The sequence below is a fragment of the Lycorma delicatula genome, chromosome 7 (genome assembly GCF_047948215.1).
Source record: "Lycorma delicatula isolate Av1 chromosome 7, ASM4794821v1, whole genome shotgun sequence".
Classification (NCBI taxonomy): Eukaryota; Metazoa; Arthropoda; class Insecta; order Hemiptera; family Fulgoridae; genus Lycorma; species Lycorma delicatula.
In genome coordinates, this window is record NC_134461.1 from 2,875,899 (window position 1) to 2,892,093 (window position 16,195).

The following is a 16,195-nucleotide window of genomic DNA, read 5'->3' on the forward strand; positions in this document are numbered from 1 at the left end:
CTTATAGTAGGAATAAAACGGGTGGGATAGAATTGTTTCTTGCAGCGATTCGTACTCGCCTAACTTAATACTATTACAATGATGGATTTGTTTCATCGTGTTCATCTATTATTGTTTGATATCGATCGTTTAGATAGCGTTTTAACGAAGTGTTGAACCCCTGATTCCATATTTTTCTAATTTAGTTAGCAAATTACGGTGGGGAACGGTGTCAAATGCCTTGACTAAATCTAAAAAATCCATAAAATCGGGCGCTTTTTCCTTTCGTTAAAACTGCGAACAATTTCAATCGAAAAATAAATTAGGCCGTTTTCAGTGCTTTTATTGTTTCGGAATCCGAATCGATTCTCCGCAATAATATTGTTTTTAAGGATAAAACTCGTAAGCCTAGTTTTCATTAACTTTTCCACAAATCTTTGCGATGCAGCTAATCATATAGATCGGGCTAATAATTCATACGTAGTTTAGGGTCACCACACTTAAAAATCGGCTTAATTCCAGCGCGTTGTACCGGTCGTAAAAATTTTATTAATAATTAATTTAAGGGTGTTCAATATAAGGGCAGAATTTATTTAATCGTAACATTACTGATGCAATCTGGGCCAGGACAACTGTTGTTTCTCAATTTTTTTATGATAGTTCCACCTCATGAGCCGATTAAGGAAAAGGAACCGATCCACAGTGTAATCCGGAGCCATCTCCCTCGACTGAATTTTGTCATCCAAACTCACCGAAGGTATGACATGTGCGTGGTTTTTACCTGTATCAGCAAAAAATCGATTTAGTGTTTCTATATTTGTACTAACATTATCGTTAACGTTTTTATTTTTATCGATAATTTCTTTAATTATTCTCCACATTTTATAGCTATTGTTTTTGCAGTCGTTATGTTTAATTCGATAATAATTTTATTTTCGTGCTCGGCATGAAAATTATTTTAAATTGTAATTTTTTTAATGACAGTTAGAAAGTCATTGAAAACAGCCAAAGAGTAACAGAAAGTGTTATGAACGATGTGAATTTTGAAAACATATTTATTAAATTTGGTTCGGCTTTGTTGTTTAAAGAAAAGTTTACGGTTTAAATAATTTAAAACCTGTTGTATGTCCAAAACCGAACGACAATTCTTGATCGCTCTATTGAAGAAATATGCGACAATTCAATCGTTTGTATGTATTTTCATATTTATAAATTTGATATTTTAATTTCTGATAATTATCGATAATATTAGAAAACATTAATAATTTAATCGGATAATAAATTGTGTTATCGGAAACTGAGGAGTATGAAAGTAAAATAAAGAAATAAGTAAAAATTTGTTAATAGTTTTCAATTTTTACACGCAATAATGATTTACAAACTAACAAAAGATTAGACTAATGGATAATATCATGAGACTCATCTTGAAAATGTTTTCCATCGTAACATTTTTATTGTTGTAACGGTGGTATGTAATAATGTGATATGTAAACACGCGTGCGTACACCAGTATGATTAGGCGTAATTTTTTTTTTCATATTTTTTCAGGTAACAACCATCTGCTTTACTTATTGGAACAGCCACGTACTACTGGTCCTATTGAATGTGAATTTGTCGAGAACGTTTATAATAAGAGACTGAAGGTAGACTGTCTTGCAGTGTTATCATTTTTATTAACTCATATCATAGATATCGATTTCACACTTGCTATATTTTATATACGACTGATTCTTTGTAAATGTTACTTAAGTTTTTTGATTTTATTTTGTTTGTTTTTTTAATCTTTTCTTTTGTAAATATCGCAAAGCAAAAATTTTGTCGTACACTTTACACGATTTTAATAACTACATTTTAGTTTACGGTTTTAATTTACGTCAAAAATATTATTTTTTTACAGATACAGAGGGATAAATAGCGGATTACGTTTTCCTAAATTCAAAGTTTCATAAATAAACGATCTAAAGTACGTTAAACTTCCGCGATAAACGATAATAAAGTTTATTTAAAAAGGATTTCAGTCGAAAAACAGTTCGTAAAGCGAGAAAAGAATAAGAGATGAAAAATAAGAAAAATTTATTCCATCTTGCTGGAAAATATAGTCGCAGAATCTTTGTTCGTAGAAGCAGCAGTTCTATAGCGCATCTGGATTACAGTGATCATTTTTCGTAAAAGAAGCCGTAAATTTTTATCCTGAAAGCGGCTCGGAAGACATTAAATTTAAACGATTAACTCATACGCGATCGTTATAAGGGGATTAACTTCTCGGTTAAATGAAACATTGTTTCATCACAAAACACCAAATAAAAAAAGAAATTCCGAAATCCTTTTGTTTGAGAGGCAAAATCTTAGACGCATTATTTAAGCATCACATCGACATAACAAATCTTTGGAATCTCCGGTTTTTACTCATCACACGCAGTAGATTCTCACACGAGCTGTGTCAGAAACTTTCTTTGATTCTTCTAAACATTGCTTTTACACGTTCACAGATATTCTGTTTCCTTGAACCGTGTACAACATCGATGAACAATCTTAGTACCCGTTAGATCGGTTTTTTAAAACTACCGCCACCCTAATTTTTTAAATTATTATTTTTTGGACTTGATTTACTACTATATGTTAAGGCTATAAAGCAGACAGTACAATTAGGGTGTTAAATTTGACTATATCCGTGTAAAATTTAATAATAAATACATTTTATAGACTAATAATGACATCCACAGATCGGTAAAATTATTTAGCGCTGAGCCTAAAGAATCGACTCAAAAGCTGAAAAAATAATTTAAAAATGAACCGAACATTATAAATCCGATTTAAAATGTAATTTTATCCGTGTAAATGAAGCGTTTAAATAAATTGTTTTGGGTTACTGAAAAAGAAATCGTGTATATTTACTTCAGCAGACATTAGATGCTTTATATCTAAATAATTATGGAATACTGTAAAAGACCGGAATAAAATTATTTACGGTTAATATATAAAAAACCGCTTACCAACAAAATGAATTTGACGCGTTCAAACGTTTTCGAAATTAGGAGTTCACATCATTTGTCTTATCTGTAACGATAATTAAAATTTCACACGTTAATTGTATGAAAGTTATGATACTTGTGTAGCTGTAACAGTGGCTCATCGTATTTTAAAATAAATTATGTCAATGTGATAGTCAGTTATGTTTATAACAGTTGAGACTTTATAAAAAAATAAATAAATAAAAAACTGTTGTAAAATTATTTATTTTTTTTATAAAGTAACACGGAATTTTAAATTCTAAAGATCATCAAAAAAAGGTTAAGCCTTTTGAGTATTAAACCAAAAATATTAATTAGATTTGTTATAGTACGGATTCCTCTCTTTTCCTTTGTGCTTTGAACATCTAAAACTTGACATTTTATAAGTACAATGCAAACACAAACTCTACATGCGATGCGATTCTGTTATAAGTAATTTTTAAGCAAATTTTTCTCAACAAATGACATTTTTATTTAACTTGTTTTAGGAGAAAAGGAAATTACAAAGTTCTTGCAGCAGTCTGCAAAACACAATAAATTCAGGAAAACAATCAGGTATTGCGACTAAAACTTTTAATTAATTTATTATATCGCCTTTTTCAGTTAGAAAGGGTTTCGCCATAAAATGTATAGATTTGTTCTAGTTATGCGATTAATAATAGTTTTGTAAGAAAAGTGTTTAAGAAGCTCAACGTTAAATGAAGAAAACATTTTTATTATTTTCCTCCGCATAAGATAGCGAGTAGGACTCTTAATGGGAAAATACTGAGCTCAGAGAAAAGCTGCTGCTCTTCTTGTTGTTCAAGGGACTTAATACGGAATAATATAAACCAAAATCAACAGTTTTTTCAAGCGTTTAATGTAGCCTTTTACAAGTAAAATAATAGCTGCATGTACTTTCTGCCAGTACTAGACTCCAATCATCTGTGTATTTTTTTGTACGTAGTCGTACAGAATAGATACAAAATAGAAAAATTATATAGATACAACTCGCCTATCGATCAGTCCTTACTTGTATATCGGTTACCGCTTCTTGTTTGTTTGTAACGACTGTTATATTTACATAACGTATTATCTCAGTAAAAATCACGGCTGTTGTTTTCTACTACACAACTAGACTTCTAATTGTAACACAAGACCGGGCTCGTCACCACTATATGCGCAGAGTGAAGCGTATCGACAGAATTTTGCCCTAAACGCTTAAGACATCTCTGAACATCAATGTATTCGTTGACTCTGAAACAAGAGAAATCCACAAATAAACTTGTTAAACAGACCGGGCCCAACTTTGAATGCGCCGTGAAACCTTTGGGCATCATATCTGCCGGTTTGAATAGAAACCTACACTCAGACTTGAATTTCACCTCATCCAAATCGGTGTTTTGTTCTCGTATGAGAGACGCAACCTTCTCCTTGGACAGGCGATTATCTATATCATCGACAATAACTTGAGGCCTTCTTTTACATTTTCGGTCCGCTTTGAACTTCAACGTTTTACCGACCGAATTCTGAAACTATTCCTTCTCGTTTGCTACAACAACCAGACCTTTCCTAGTATTCTTTATGTTGCTAATTCTTAAATTTGACCTCTTACACCAAAGGGCAGCATGAAATTCCTCTCTAATTTCTTTAATTGTTTTTGTGGAGCCTTCGTTTCTATTTAGGAAGATGATCTCTGGCTGCTTGCAGGCTAAGATGACATTAAGACGTGGAATCGCTCTGCGAACCGCTACAGAAGCGCTTCAAAGGCTTTCAAGGAACCCTTAACAGCGATATGAGCAGAACAATTGCTCGTATAGTTCCACAAATTACGCTTCTAAAAGGAAAGAACCTGTCTGACAAGCTTAGCTTTCGTCGTTAGAGGAGAAGATAGAAACATCCTCCCGACGAATTCTTCTTTTTTATCTGGCCTGGGTTTTCCCTTAGACTCTTCAGATTCTACCGTCGACATCTTCACCGACGCTTCCCTAAGTAAATAAGACGAGCTAAGCTAATCTATTACTTACTCGCCGGTATCTGCTACTTTGTCGGGCAATCCCGCGATTGCGACAAGTGCCCGCAGCGAGCTACGGTCTGCCAGAGACCTGATTGTCCTTTTGTCACTCTTCGCACCTCTTACCTGCTATCGGATCGTTTACGAAAGCGCAAGCGATTACTAAAACACCGATTACGGCTTCCGCTCTGAAAAGAGTGCAAGCAGGACTAGGGAGAACCCTTGCTTGTTACATGGAGAGAGAGAGAGCACTGTCGCTTCCGCAGTGCCGACCCTGGCTTGCTGGTGGAAGGTGTTTCTTTTTTTAGTCTGCGTGTGTATGGAACGTTCTTGTTCGTTCCCTTTTCTAGTTTAGTCGTGGAAATATGAAAGCGGTTTAGTTGTTTTTTCAGTAACGATCAGCGATTGGCGAAAAGCAAAGGCTCTTTGATCGCCAAATCAATCCAAAAACCGCTGGAAGGGCGAAAGAAAGGGTAATTAGTAAAAACTAATTACGTATTTGTTTCTGCGTACATAAACATTTAAACTAAGCACCGTCGGACTGTAGTGTTTTTTTAGCTGACATTTTATTAAGTTATATCTAATAATACTAAAAAATTTACCTGTATTGACAATTTATTATTTATTTGGTTAAATTGGAAAATTACCGATAAAGTTGAACATTAAAAAAGGTAAAATTTCACTTTTGGTAATTTTTTTCAAGAGGCAGGTATGGCAAAAACAGTTTCAATTTTTTTAATATAAAATTTAGGGTTAAGTATATCACCGTTATTACTATTTATGATAAAACTACTAACATATGCCTACGTATAAAAAAATAATTCAAACTGTCTATGGCATCCCTGCCTCTTGAAAAAAACGCCAAATGTGAAATTTCACCATTTTCCATGTTCAACTATCGGTAATTTTCTCGTAGAAAGAAAAGAGATGGGTAAATAAGCCGGTGGACCGGTATTTTATCTTGAGAAAATATGAATAAATTGCTTTTTGTTTCGTCCTTTCAGGCTCAATAGTTTTTTAGTTATGATTCTTTCCGTAAACTCTTAGAATAAAAAAAAAAATAGGTGTGCGCACCGTAACTGGCCGCCACAGATAAAAATAGTTTTAAGGTCCTGAAACATGCAGGAAACGAGTGGATATGTTTCAGTTTTTTTGAATCGGTCAAGCAACCGGCTTATTTTTTTTTTTTTTGAGACACTTCAAATGGATCGATCCTTTATTAACTAAACGTACGGAAAGAAGTGAAGAAGTGAGAGAAAACGAGAGGAACGGGAGAAGAGATCAAGTGGAAAAAACTAGTACAGGGCGTATAACAGGGTGGCGTAGCACCTGTATAGAGCTATAAAAAGTGAGTATATAGTCTGTGTATGTGTGTATATAGTACTAGCTGTGTATGTATACCTCTCTTTTTCTATTTAGCCTCCGGAACCACCGTCAGGTATTACTTTAGAGGATGAATGAGGATGATATGTATGAATGTAAATGAAGTGTAGTCTTGTACAGTCTCAGGTCGACCGTTCCTGAGATGTACGGTTAATTGAATCCGAACCGCCAAAGAACACCGGTATCCACTATATAGTAATCAAATCCGGGAAAAAAGTTACGCTTGTCTTTGCTAGGATTTCAACCTTAGAACTCTCGACTTCTTTTAAAAAGCGTTTAAAGAGTTCGCCCTTACACAAGTGCAAGAGGGACTAGAGCTAGGTTTAACCTACTCAACTCTGCTGTATATAATTAAATATCTGAATCGACACCGGTAACGTGAGCTTAAAATGAAATGCCAAGGCTTTTATCGGACTACGCCACCGGATAGCGGACAAAGATCGTAACGACTAAACTCGTAACAACGTAAGTCGGATATAAAAAAAGTAGAAATAATAAATATATAAAAAAAAGTAAATGCGGATAGTAGTACGGAAATAGTAGTACTGTCGCCACGAATTACGTCATCCAAGATTGCGGTAGTCGGCCGTCTTGGATGACGTTATTTTGTGATGACAGAACTCCTATCGATTCGGATAGACGTCCCTCGAGAACCGTCCTGCAGGTTGTGGCCGCTGCACCAGGAGGCGTCACTGTGACGGCCTCGTCGTGGGTCGAGCACCGGGAGGTGGTTTTTTGCGTGCGTACGTCAATGAAGCAGCGCAGGATGTTCACCGTCCGAGTTTTGATGCGCGAGTGAAGAACAGCTGACGAACATATCATAACGTCGATGCAGTGATGCGCGCGAAAACCGCCACTCTCTGTCGAGCGATCGCAGAGCTCGGATTCGGAAGCGACCATCTTATACCGGAAACAAGCATCTTTGAATATGTTTGTCGTCGACACATCCCTGTTTTCTGGGAAACGTCCACGCGTACGGGGGCGGACAATCGATTATAATGTAGGTCGAAATGAACAATACACGTTTCGTCTACGCATACGCAGATAAGAAGTTACATAAAATAGTATTATCTATAGTTTCGATACACACAACCCGCTAACGATTATTTTACAATCGTCTTACGTTACCGGATGGTGGTTTAAATTATTTTTGTTTACGTATTTATGTGTGATTGTTTTGTATGTGTTTTTTTAATGTTGTAGTCCTGAAATCGCTTCTCCGAATCTCAGAAGAAAAACGTTTAATTTCATCGTCAGCCTTGATCGAACAGAATACACTGTTCCCGTACTTATTGTCACCATTTTCCATGATTATTTCGTATTGTTTTTCAACGAGATCGCCCACGCTCTTAGTGTCAGCTGAACGTAAAGTTTTTGTTCAGAAGTTCAGTAAATTCATTTCTCAACGTAACAGACATGATGCGTCTTCTTCAACGGATGGTCTTAGAATGATTCTAACACGTTCATGAGCGGTTAATTTATAACCGTCTCTATTACCCGCACACATCCGGTCAACTTTGAGCGCGTTTGAATATGTTTATCAACACATCCTGCTTTCTAAGTATTGACAGTCTTATCTATTACAGGAAACTATCATGTTTGAATATGTTTATCATCGACACATCCTGTTTTTTAAATATTGACAAAATCTTATCTATTACAAGAATCACCGACATAAAAAAATACATCACAAACATCCTGTCGTTCTTCAACACATGAAACGCCTACTGATAAGCAGTCGTCCGGTCTTCCTTATCTACTACAGGAAACGCCGACACATAAAATATATCGCAAACAACCTGTCACCCTTCAACGTGATACGATTTATCACTACAAGAAAAAACAGTCAGCCCGACAAATACTACCGACTTGTATAAATAATGAAGTTCAAACTGTGCACTACCACTTCAAAAATGGATCTGACTGCAGACGAATAGTTTGTACTGTACATTGTTCAGAGCGATGTACTTGTAAATTTCGACCCAAATATCGGTGACGTATATGTTTATATTGAATCGATACGGAATACATTTATGAACCGAAGAAGGAGATCTTGAAAGAAAAAAATAAAGATGATTAAATATAATAAAATATACGTATACATATATTATTAAAACATATACTTAAATAATTACAAAAATCCTTTTTCCCAAAATCAAAACGGGTCTTTTCAAGGCCAAAACTAAATAAATAAAAAAATGTATTTGTGTTAAACACTCTCTTCACCATTCGAAACCTAATTTGGCAGTGGAGAGTGCCAAAATCAAATCACGTTACAGGCCTTAGAACCTTTTTCATCCGGCAACGTAAATAGTTATTATTATTAAACAACAGTCGTACATTACTGTAAGGAAGTTTTAAGTTTTTTTTTTTTTTGCGTGATTACGTGTGAAAGTTTGTGTCGTTTGTGTTATAATATTGTAGTCCTTAAAAGACACATTTATTTTATTTAGACCTTACTTGTCCACTACAACCGCGAAATTTAAATACATAATCCTTCAAATACATAATCTAAAGTTATCGACAATTGAAATAAATCACATTCTTCTCCATACGATTAACTCTTTTAGCGGCACAAATGCCCTGTACCTTTTAAAAATTGATTAGTTTGATCTTTCTCTACCGGTTATTTTGTAAAATTGCCGAATGGAGTGGTGGTGGTGGGGGAAATGTAGATGACATAAGAAGCTACACCAACCCGAACGTCAACGATTCGAGTGTGAAATGACTGCGAGTTTGATAGACGCCGTATCACTTATTAACGCTTTCAACGATGAAAATTATTTTCTAAAGAAGCTACCGTGGAAAAGGTTGACCGATCTTCTTATCGGTACAGACTACATATTATTTGGATATGAGAAAACTGTATACTCAATACAGTCAGGTTCGTATTTGTACCATCTTGTACGACACCGAAACGGATGAACCGGGTTGCTTTCAAAGCTATTTACCAAAGACATATACATACGAAATATCCGTTTTAAGACATCATTCGATGAAATTAACTTATTATGGAAAGAAAGACGACGAATTCACTGAAGATTAAGTTTGTCAACTCTAGCTTTCGAGTGTATGTAGGCCTCTCGGGAAGAAATATCGCTCGTTAAAAAAATCTCAACGCGCTATTATGTTACATACCTCTTGGGCGATGTGAAAATTGTAACATTTTCTTTTTGGTTTAAATAATTTATTTATTTCTTAGAAGTTACCGATAAACATGTTTAATCATGTTCAGTGTCAACCGGATGTACGTGGTAGTTAAGCATGTCAACCGGATGTTCTTGTGCGGGAGGGAAGAGGGGATAAATGTTATCTAACAGAACAAATTCATTCTGTGAGATAAGTTTGCATCGTAAACATTATTTTTTTTGTGGACGTGCGTGGTTTTTATGGAGCTAATTAAGTAAGTTGATGTTCAAGTCGGCAGTCGACATTTGACACCGATACGCTTTAAACTGAAATACAGTTACGTGTTTATTTTTACGTTTTCCTTGTACTTTCTCAAAGCTTGAACTATATGATGGCTATCGTAATCGCGGGAGTTATGAAAGAATATTGGAATATGCTTGGTGCGCTTACGATTTAAATTGCGCTCGTTTTGACAGGCGCCAAGAAACCGTCCTGTGATATGTGAGTGATGACGTACTCGATCGTCACTTAATTCGCAATGACATAGAAAACACTCGGTAGCCCTTTTAAATGTTTCAGTGTCTAAGGAGTCATCACCAACGATTTTTCGGTGACCATAATTTTGTGCAATGTATCAGCGCGACTGAACCGTAAATCCAGTATTTTTTCAACGTTATTCTCATCACTAGTTCTCGCTCGGTAGACCACATGACCTTCACAATTATGATTTTAATTTAACGGTAGATCCTTTAGCCACTACAACTGATCTTTATCCCACTTTTCCCTTTTTGTGTACAGTTTTCTTGTAATAGCTTTGTAATATAAATTTATTAGTATAACAAAGGTTCTTGTCTTTTTTTATCATTTCTTTTCTTTTAGAGGCACGGATAACATCACAATTGGGAATTGAGATACCTCCATCAGTACACAGAGATAATAAACCTTCAAGATATAACATGTACACAAATGCGAAAGGTTTATCTAATTGCAGTAAATCGGCTAACTGTATTAAAATAAAATGTACTTTAAGATGTTTAGTTCATAATCAAGAAGCTTCAGTCGATTTTCGTTCTCGTTTTTGGGCAAGATCAGTTTCAATGAAGGTTTGCACTATAAATTTTTATCGCTTACACTAAAATATGAAAATATTTGCTCGATCAAAGAAAGAAGAAATCTCAGCTGTAAAATTATATTGTTAGTGTTGATATAAAATTTGATATATAACTTGTTTTAAAGCTTGTTCGTGTTTTCATTTTTTCAAGTAAAAATGGATTAAAAGCATTATTGAAAACTTTATAGCTCTATAGTTAGAAGAAAATGAAACGGCTTTTTACTTCATTTTCAAACGCATTGTGACTCACTCCCCTAACAATTGCTGAAAGAGCTGGTGCCCTCTTTCAGGAATCATTCCTTAGTCTGGCTCTCAACAGATACCTCTCCGATATGGTTGCACCTTCAGTCCAGCTACTATGTATCCCTGAGTACTCAAGCCCCCTCACCGACGGCAAGGTCTCATGATTAATAGAGGGGGCTTATTTATTTCATGCTGCTCATTTCACTGTATTTTTGAACACCTTTTTCAGAAGATGGTCATTTTTAGAAAGTCTTTTGTTTATTTACAAAGCGATTCAAGACTGTATGGCAATTTACAGCTAAAAATAGGAAAACATTTCACATAAACGTAAGCCGAAAAACGCTTCGTTAGCGAGATACGGGTGGCGAAATATTTCGCTTGGAGTTAGGTTTCCCGGGGAAATGAAGACTTTCTGAAATTCTGGGAAGGTAAATCAAGGGGCGAATTTAGTTGTTTCTTATGGTTTTTGACCTGAAAATACAAAAAAAAAAAATAGGTCCCAGAATTATACCTCCATTAGTTTTAAAAATGTAGGACGTAAAACAGAAAAATTTGGGGAAAAATAACACGTTTTTGTGTTTAACGTAAAAACTTTGTTAATTAAGTTCTTTTTTTATTTTTCAATAACAAATGTGCAAAATTTAATTTTGAAAAGATTAATGTAAATAATTAAGAAAAAATTGAATACAGGATACTGAAGTTTAACTTTTATTAAAAAACAATACTGAATTGTGAAAAAAAAATTAACAGCATGAAATAACTAATTTTGTCTTTATGTTGAAAATAACAGCCGATCATTTATTTACTACTTTTTTTATCAGAACGAATTAATTTTTTTTCATAGATCGGCAATATCAGCCGATCAACAATTAACTTTTTGAAACGGTGTTTAATAATCTTGATGGTGGTTTTTGTATTGTACAAATAAGGTGTCTATGAGATTCTGCGTTTAATTCAGAAAACAGTTTTTACAAAATTCATTCTCAGAAAGGATAAAGATTTTCTTTCTGTAGGATGCACACCACACCTTGTTTTTTGACAAACCGGTGCGACATGAAATTCTCCTTGTACTAGGGTTCGGGTTGGTATATACGCTGAATCGCACAATATTTATCGTTAACACGATGATTTAACGTAAAATTAAATCGATTTAAATTAATTTAATTTTGATACATCAAAGAATATTTTTTTTTGTCAGACGATATCACCACATAATAAGTTCGAAGCCTGAGCGTGGGATATGGAAATGTAGTGTATAAAAAATGCCATGCCTGACCGGGAATCGAACCCAGGACCTCCGGGTGAAAGGCCGAGACGCTACCACTCGCGCCACGGAGACCGGCGTATTTATTATTTTTTTATAGGATTAAAAAACAATTAAGTATGGGACCTGCAAAATAATTTGCATCGTTATAGAATTCATCGATCCGATAAAAAGGATATAATAAAAGTATTTTCTGTAACTTTTGAGTTCAAAAATCGAGCCGTAATGCTATCAGTTTCTGAAATTTCAATGGTGTTTAACACGGCATGAGAAAATTATTTGTTTTTTTAAACAGAATATTTGTTTCTGTATGATGCTTGCTTCTACTTTCGGTGTTGTATTTAAGTATTTTCTAATTTACTAGAACGTGAAAAGTTTTTACTAAGGAATATATTTTTTTCTTAAATTTTCAAGTTAAAACGTAAATATTTTATACGTACTGATGCATTACATAGATGGCATAAGTAATCGTCGATATGCTGCTCCAAAGATTAAAAAAGTACTATAGTATTTACCTCGATGAATCAGGGAAATTATATTTATTAATTGTACTATCAGATTATTTACTGAATATCTTTAAATAAACAATCTCTTTGACTTTTTTTTTGCATATGCGTAACCCCCTTCAGATTCTTATAAAATGAATCCGAAAAATAATTTTTCCTTATTCATTAATCGGCACGTGAAACCTACTCAAGACAAGATTCTAATTTCAGTGAATTATTGATCGGTTGTATTGAGAATTTGATTACTTTTAATCTGTAAATAGTTATAATAATGATATTTATTGATACGATGAACTAAATGTACGCTGTGTCATCAGCATAAGAAAAATATTTTTTGAGTCGATATTACCTCAGAAAGAACATGGTGGCTTTCCCGACATAATGTCTGGACTTCCAAAAGCGCTAGCCGATTCTTTGTTATTTGCTTGAAACCGTCTCTGAAAAGAAGGCCAAACAAGATTTTATTTCTGACGTAAAACGGTTAAAGAATATTTCTGAGAACGGGTTTCAGAAATATTTCCACACGCTTTTATGAAATTTTACAAAAAGAGTAGCGGCTGAAGGTAATTCTTACAGTTTCAAAGAAAATATACGCTTATATTTTGTTTTTATGAAATAATCAACGCTTCAAGAAACTTTTGTAGCTTACTAATACGGTACAGAATTGTAGTTGTTTTAATTGTTTTTTAACCGATTTGTTATTTATTTTTTAGGCTGAAGATTTTACTGAAATACAAGCAACCTCAGAAGTTTATGCGCGAATTATAAGATTGCCACTCGTCAATTCACACAGTGAAAATAACATTTACGTACATAGTGTTGCGACCAAAATATATCCGGTGCGGAGCAAAGGAAGAATAATTAAACTACGGTTACTAATTCTTGCCGTTTGTATCGGCATAATTGCATTTACACTTCTGTGCTGTATTCTCCGTAGAGTGAGTAATAATTTTTTTGTTAGCTTGTTAAAATTTATTATTCCGTAAATTTCAGTTTTTATTTTTTGTCCGGTCGAATGTTATATGAAACGCCGAGCGGTTGAAAAGTTCATCTTACCGTCGTATATTTTTACGGTTACAAATGAAAATTCAACCGGTTGAGATCTACAGAATTGCCAAATGAAGAATGAGATCCTTGCTTTTTGGCGTGTACGCAAAAATACGATTCACGGTCCTTGCGAGGATATCAGTATGACATCACTGTCCATGAACAACGAAAGGTGTTCTAAAGTATTCCTTTGCGACTTCATAAAGCGTACCCGAACTGTGGATGATAGGTTGTCCAACTTGTCGATGCGGATCTCAAGGTGAAAGGTATACCGCTATTGTAAATATTAGTAGTAATATGGTACTAACAGATAATCACTGGCTTGTACCGTATCGCCTTACATCATCAAAATGAATTAGCGCTTATGTAAATGTCAAGTACTATCGCTCGGTTCAAGCGATTAATTATATCTTCAAGTATGCGAATAAAGATTCTAATCGAGCTACATTTTCTGTTCTGAATGAAAATGATGAGGTGAACTACTACATCGATGGTAATTACCATCACATTTGTACATCAGAAGCATTTTGGCGATTTTTCTATTCGTGAAAGATATCCAACTGTAATACACTTAGCCGTACATCTTGAAAATAATCGAGTTTACTTGCATACAATAATTTTAGTCACCGATAATCCACAGAAAATAGCCCTAACTGCAATATTTTGAATCGTGTTAGTTTCCTAATCAAACTAAATATTATTACTTTATTTGAGAGCTTGAAGACCATTAACGGTATCATTTATCCTACTTTCAAAGCTGCCTGTCATTTATTCTGTTGGAAAATGATGATCGCTGGAAAGTAAAAATTGAAAATTTACATAAGAAAGGAAAATTTGTGATACTTTTACATCGGCAAGAGTATATCAAAAACCGTCTAGAAGATGAGAGATTTTTTTCCTATAATCTTAATTTTCGATCGGTCATTTGAGCCTATAATTTTATGCGAAAATATTTCAAACAGATTATTACAAAGCTATTCTCCATCAACAACACAATCGATGTAATAACAGGGAGTTAATATATTCTGAAAATTTTTTAATCAGAATTTGATTGATATAGAGGACATAGTCGTCTGTATTTATGAAAAATATATGACTGAATTTGGATTACCTCTGACGGTCGGTCTTTATAATTAGGTTTAAATTTGAAATAAATAATTTTGTAAACGGTTTTTGTCCATAATCTTCTCTTCTAATATATTCCAAGTCGATATACTCCTCTTAAAATTCTTTTACAAATTTATACGATTTATAGCATCGGTAAACAAAGTATTTCTCCATGACTGGCAAGTCATTTCTACAGCATCTAAAGGATGTGTGAATCGGTGAACTATCAAGTTTAATCTGCACATAATTCTGCAGTCATTCAAGCTTTTATTATTAGCGTAATTTACAGGACCTGGTTATACTACTGTGAAGCATCTAAGTTAATGGATTTCCTCATTCATTTTTGTAAAACAAATGTGCATTTGAAAACAATCTGATTTCATCGGCATTAAATACGCATATTACTAGAGGTGTCTAATGACATAAACGGGTAGATCCAGTGATTGAAACTCATTTGCTGTATATTATTTAATTTGGATTGAAATTATTTTTGGATTTAGAATTTTAATATAATTTATTTATTTAATGATCAAGTTAAAATAAACTTTTGAAAAATATATATAAAACAATATAATATACCATATATCACAAACACAATGATTTTCAAATTGGGTTAAAGAGCATATTTTTTTATAAGTTATGAGAATATTCAGTAGTTGTATTCAGCAGTAGTTACAACAACTACTGATGTCCAACCTTTCTTGAACTTTTGGTAGTTTAAAATAATCTTTTAAAACTGAATGATGATTTCAACAGCAACATCTTAACCCTTGAAAGAGATTTTTTTTTAAAGAGCTATGTACATTTGTTGTTTGATAAGTTACAAAGATTGAATTTAAAAACCGTATCCGAAACTTTGTGTATTTTTTTTTATTGAATCTCATAATGACTGAAAAAACCCAAACAACTTACTTTTGAACCGATTTAAATGGAAGAAAATAATCAATTTCTTTGAAAATAACCAATTATTTAGAGAAAAAACGCAATATAACTCTGGAACCGATAAACCTAGAAATACCAAAATTAAATTGAGCATCATCTGAATCCACCCAAAAAATCTTTCAAATAATTTTAAATTAATTCTTCTACCTGCTGAAGCCTTCATCATTCACACTCACACTGTTGCCGTAGATTTTATGGATTCCATGTTGTCTTTTAAAATGTTTTCTAGCTACCATGTTAAAACACGCTTTAAATTCTAATTATTTTAATCATTTGGCAAAAACAAAAATCAGCTTCTTTTTTTCTGTTATGATGGGATCACCTAAATTCACATGATTACTTCTGTTGCACATACAACACTTTAAAAATAATTCTTCATCAGGAAATTTAGCAAATCTATTAGCTCTTTTACTGTTGTTTGTTGTTTTATTGCGATATTGATTTCATTCTTGCAAATGAATGTCTTCTTGATTTTTTCAA

General features: G+C 33.7%; 1 protein-coding gene across 3 annotated transcripts in view; it reads left to right on the plus strand.

The window, feature by feature from the left end:
* LOC142327592 (integrin alpha-PS2-like) overlaps window positions 1-16,195 on the plus strand; it is a 134,468-nt gene that overhangs the window by 111,702 nt on the left and 6,571 nt on the right. For all 3 annotated transcript variants that reach the window (XM_075370770.1, XM_075370771.1, XM_075370768.1), the window contains 4 exons: window positions 1,528-1,622; window positions 3,479-3,545; window positions 10,375-10,598; window positions 13,333-13,557. In XM_075370770.1, coding sequence (XP_075226885.1) covers window positions 1,528-1,622; window positions 3,479-3,545; window positions 10,375-10,598; window positions 13,333-13,557 — 611 coding nt within the window. The remainder of the gene's footprint in view (window positions 1-1,527; window positions 1,623-3,478; window positions 3,546-10,374; window positions 10,599-13,332; window positions 13,558-16,195) is intronic.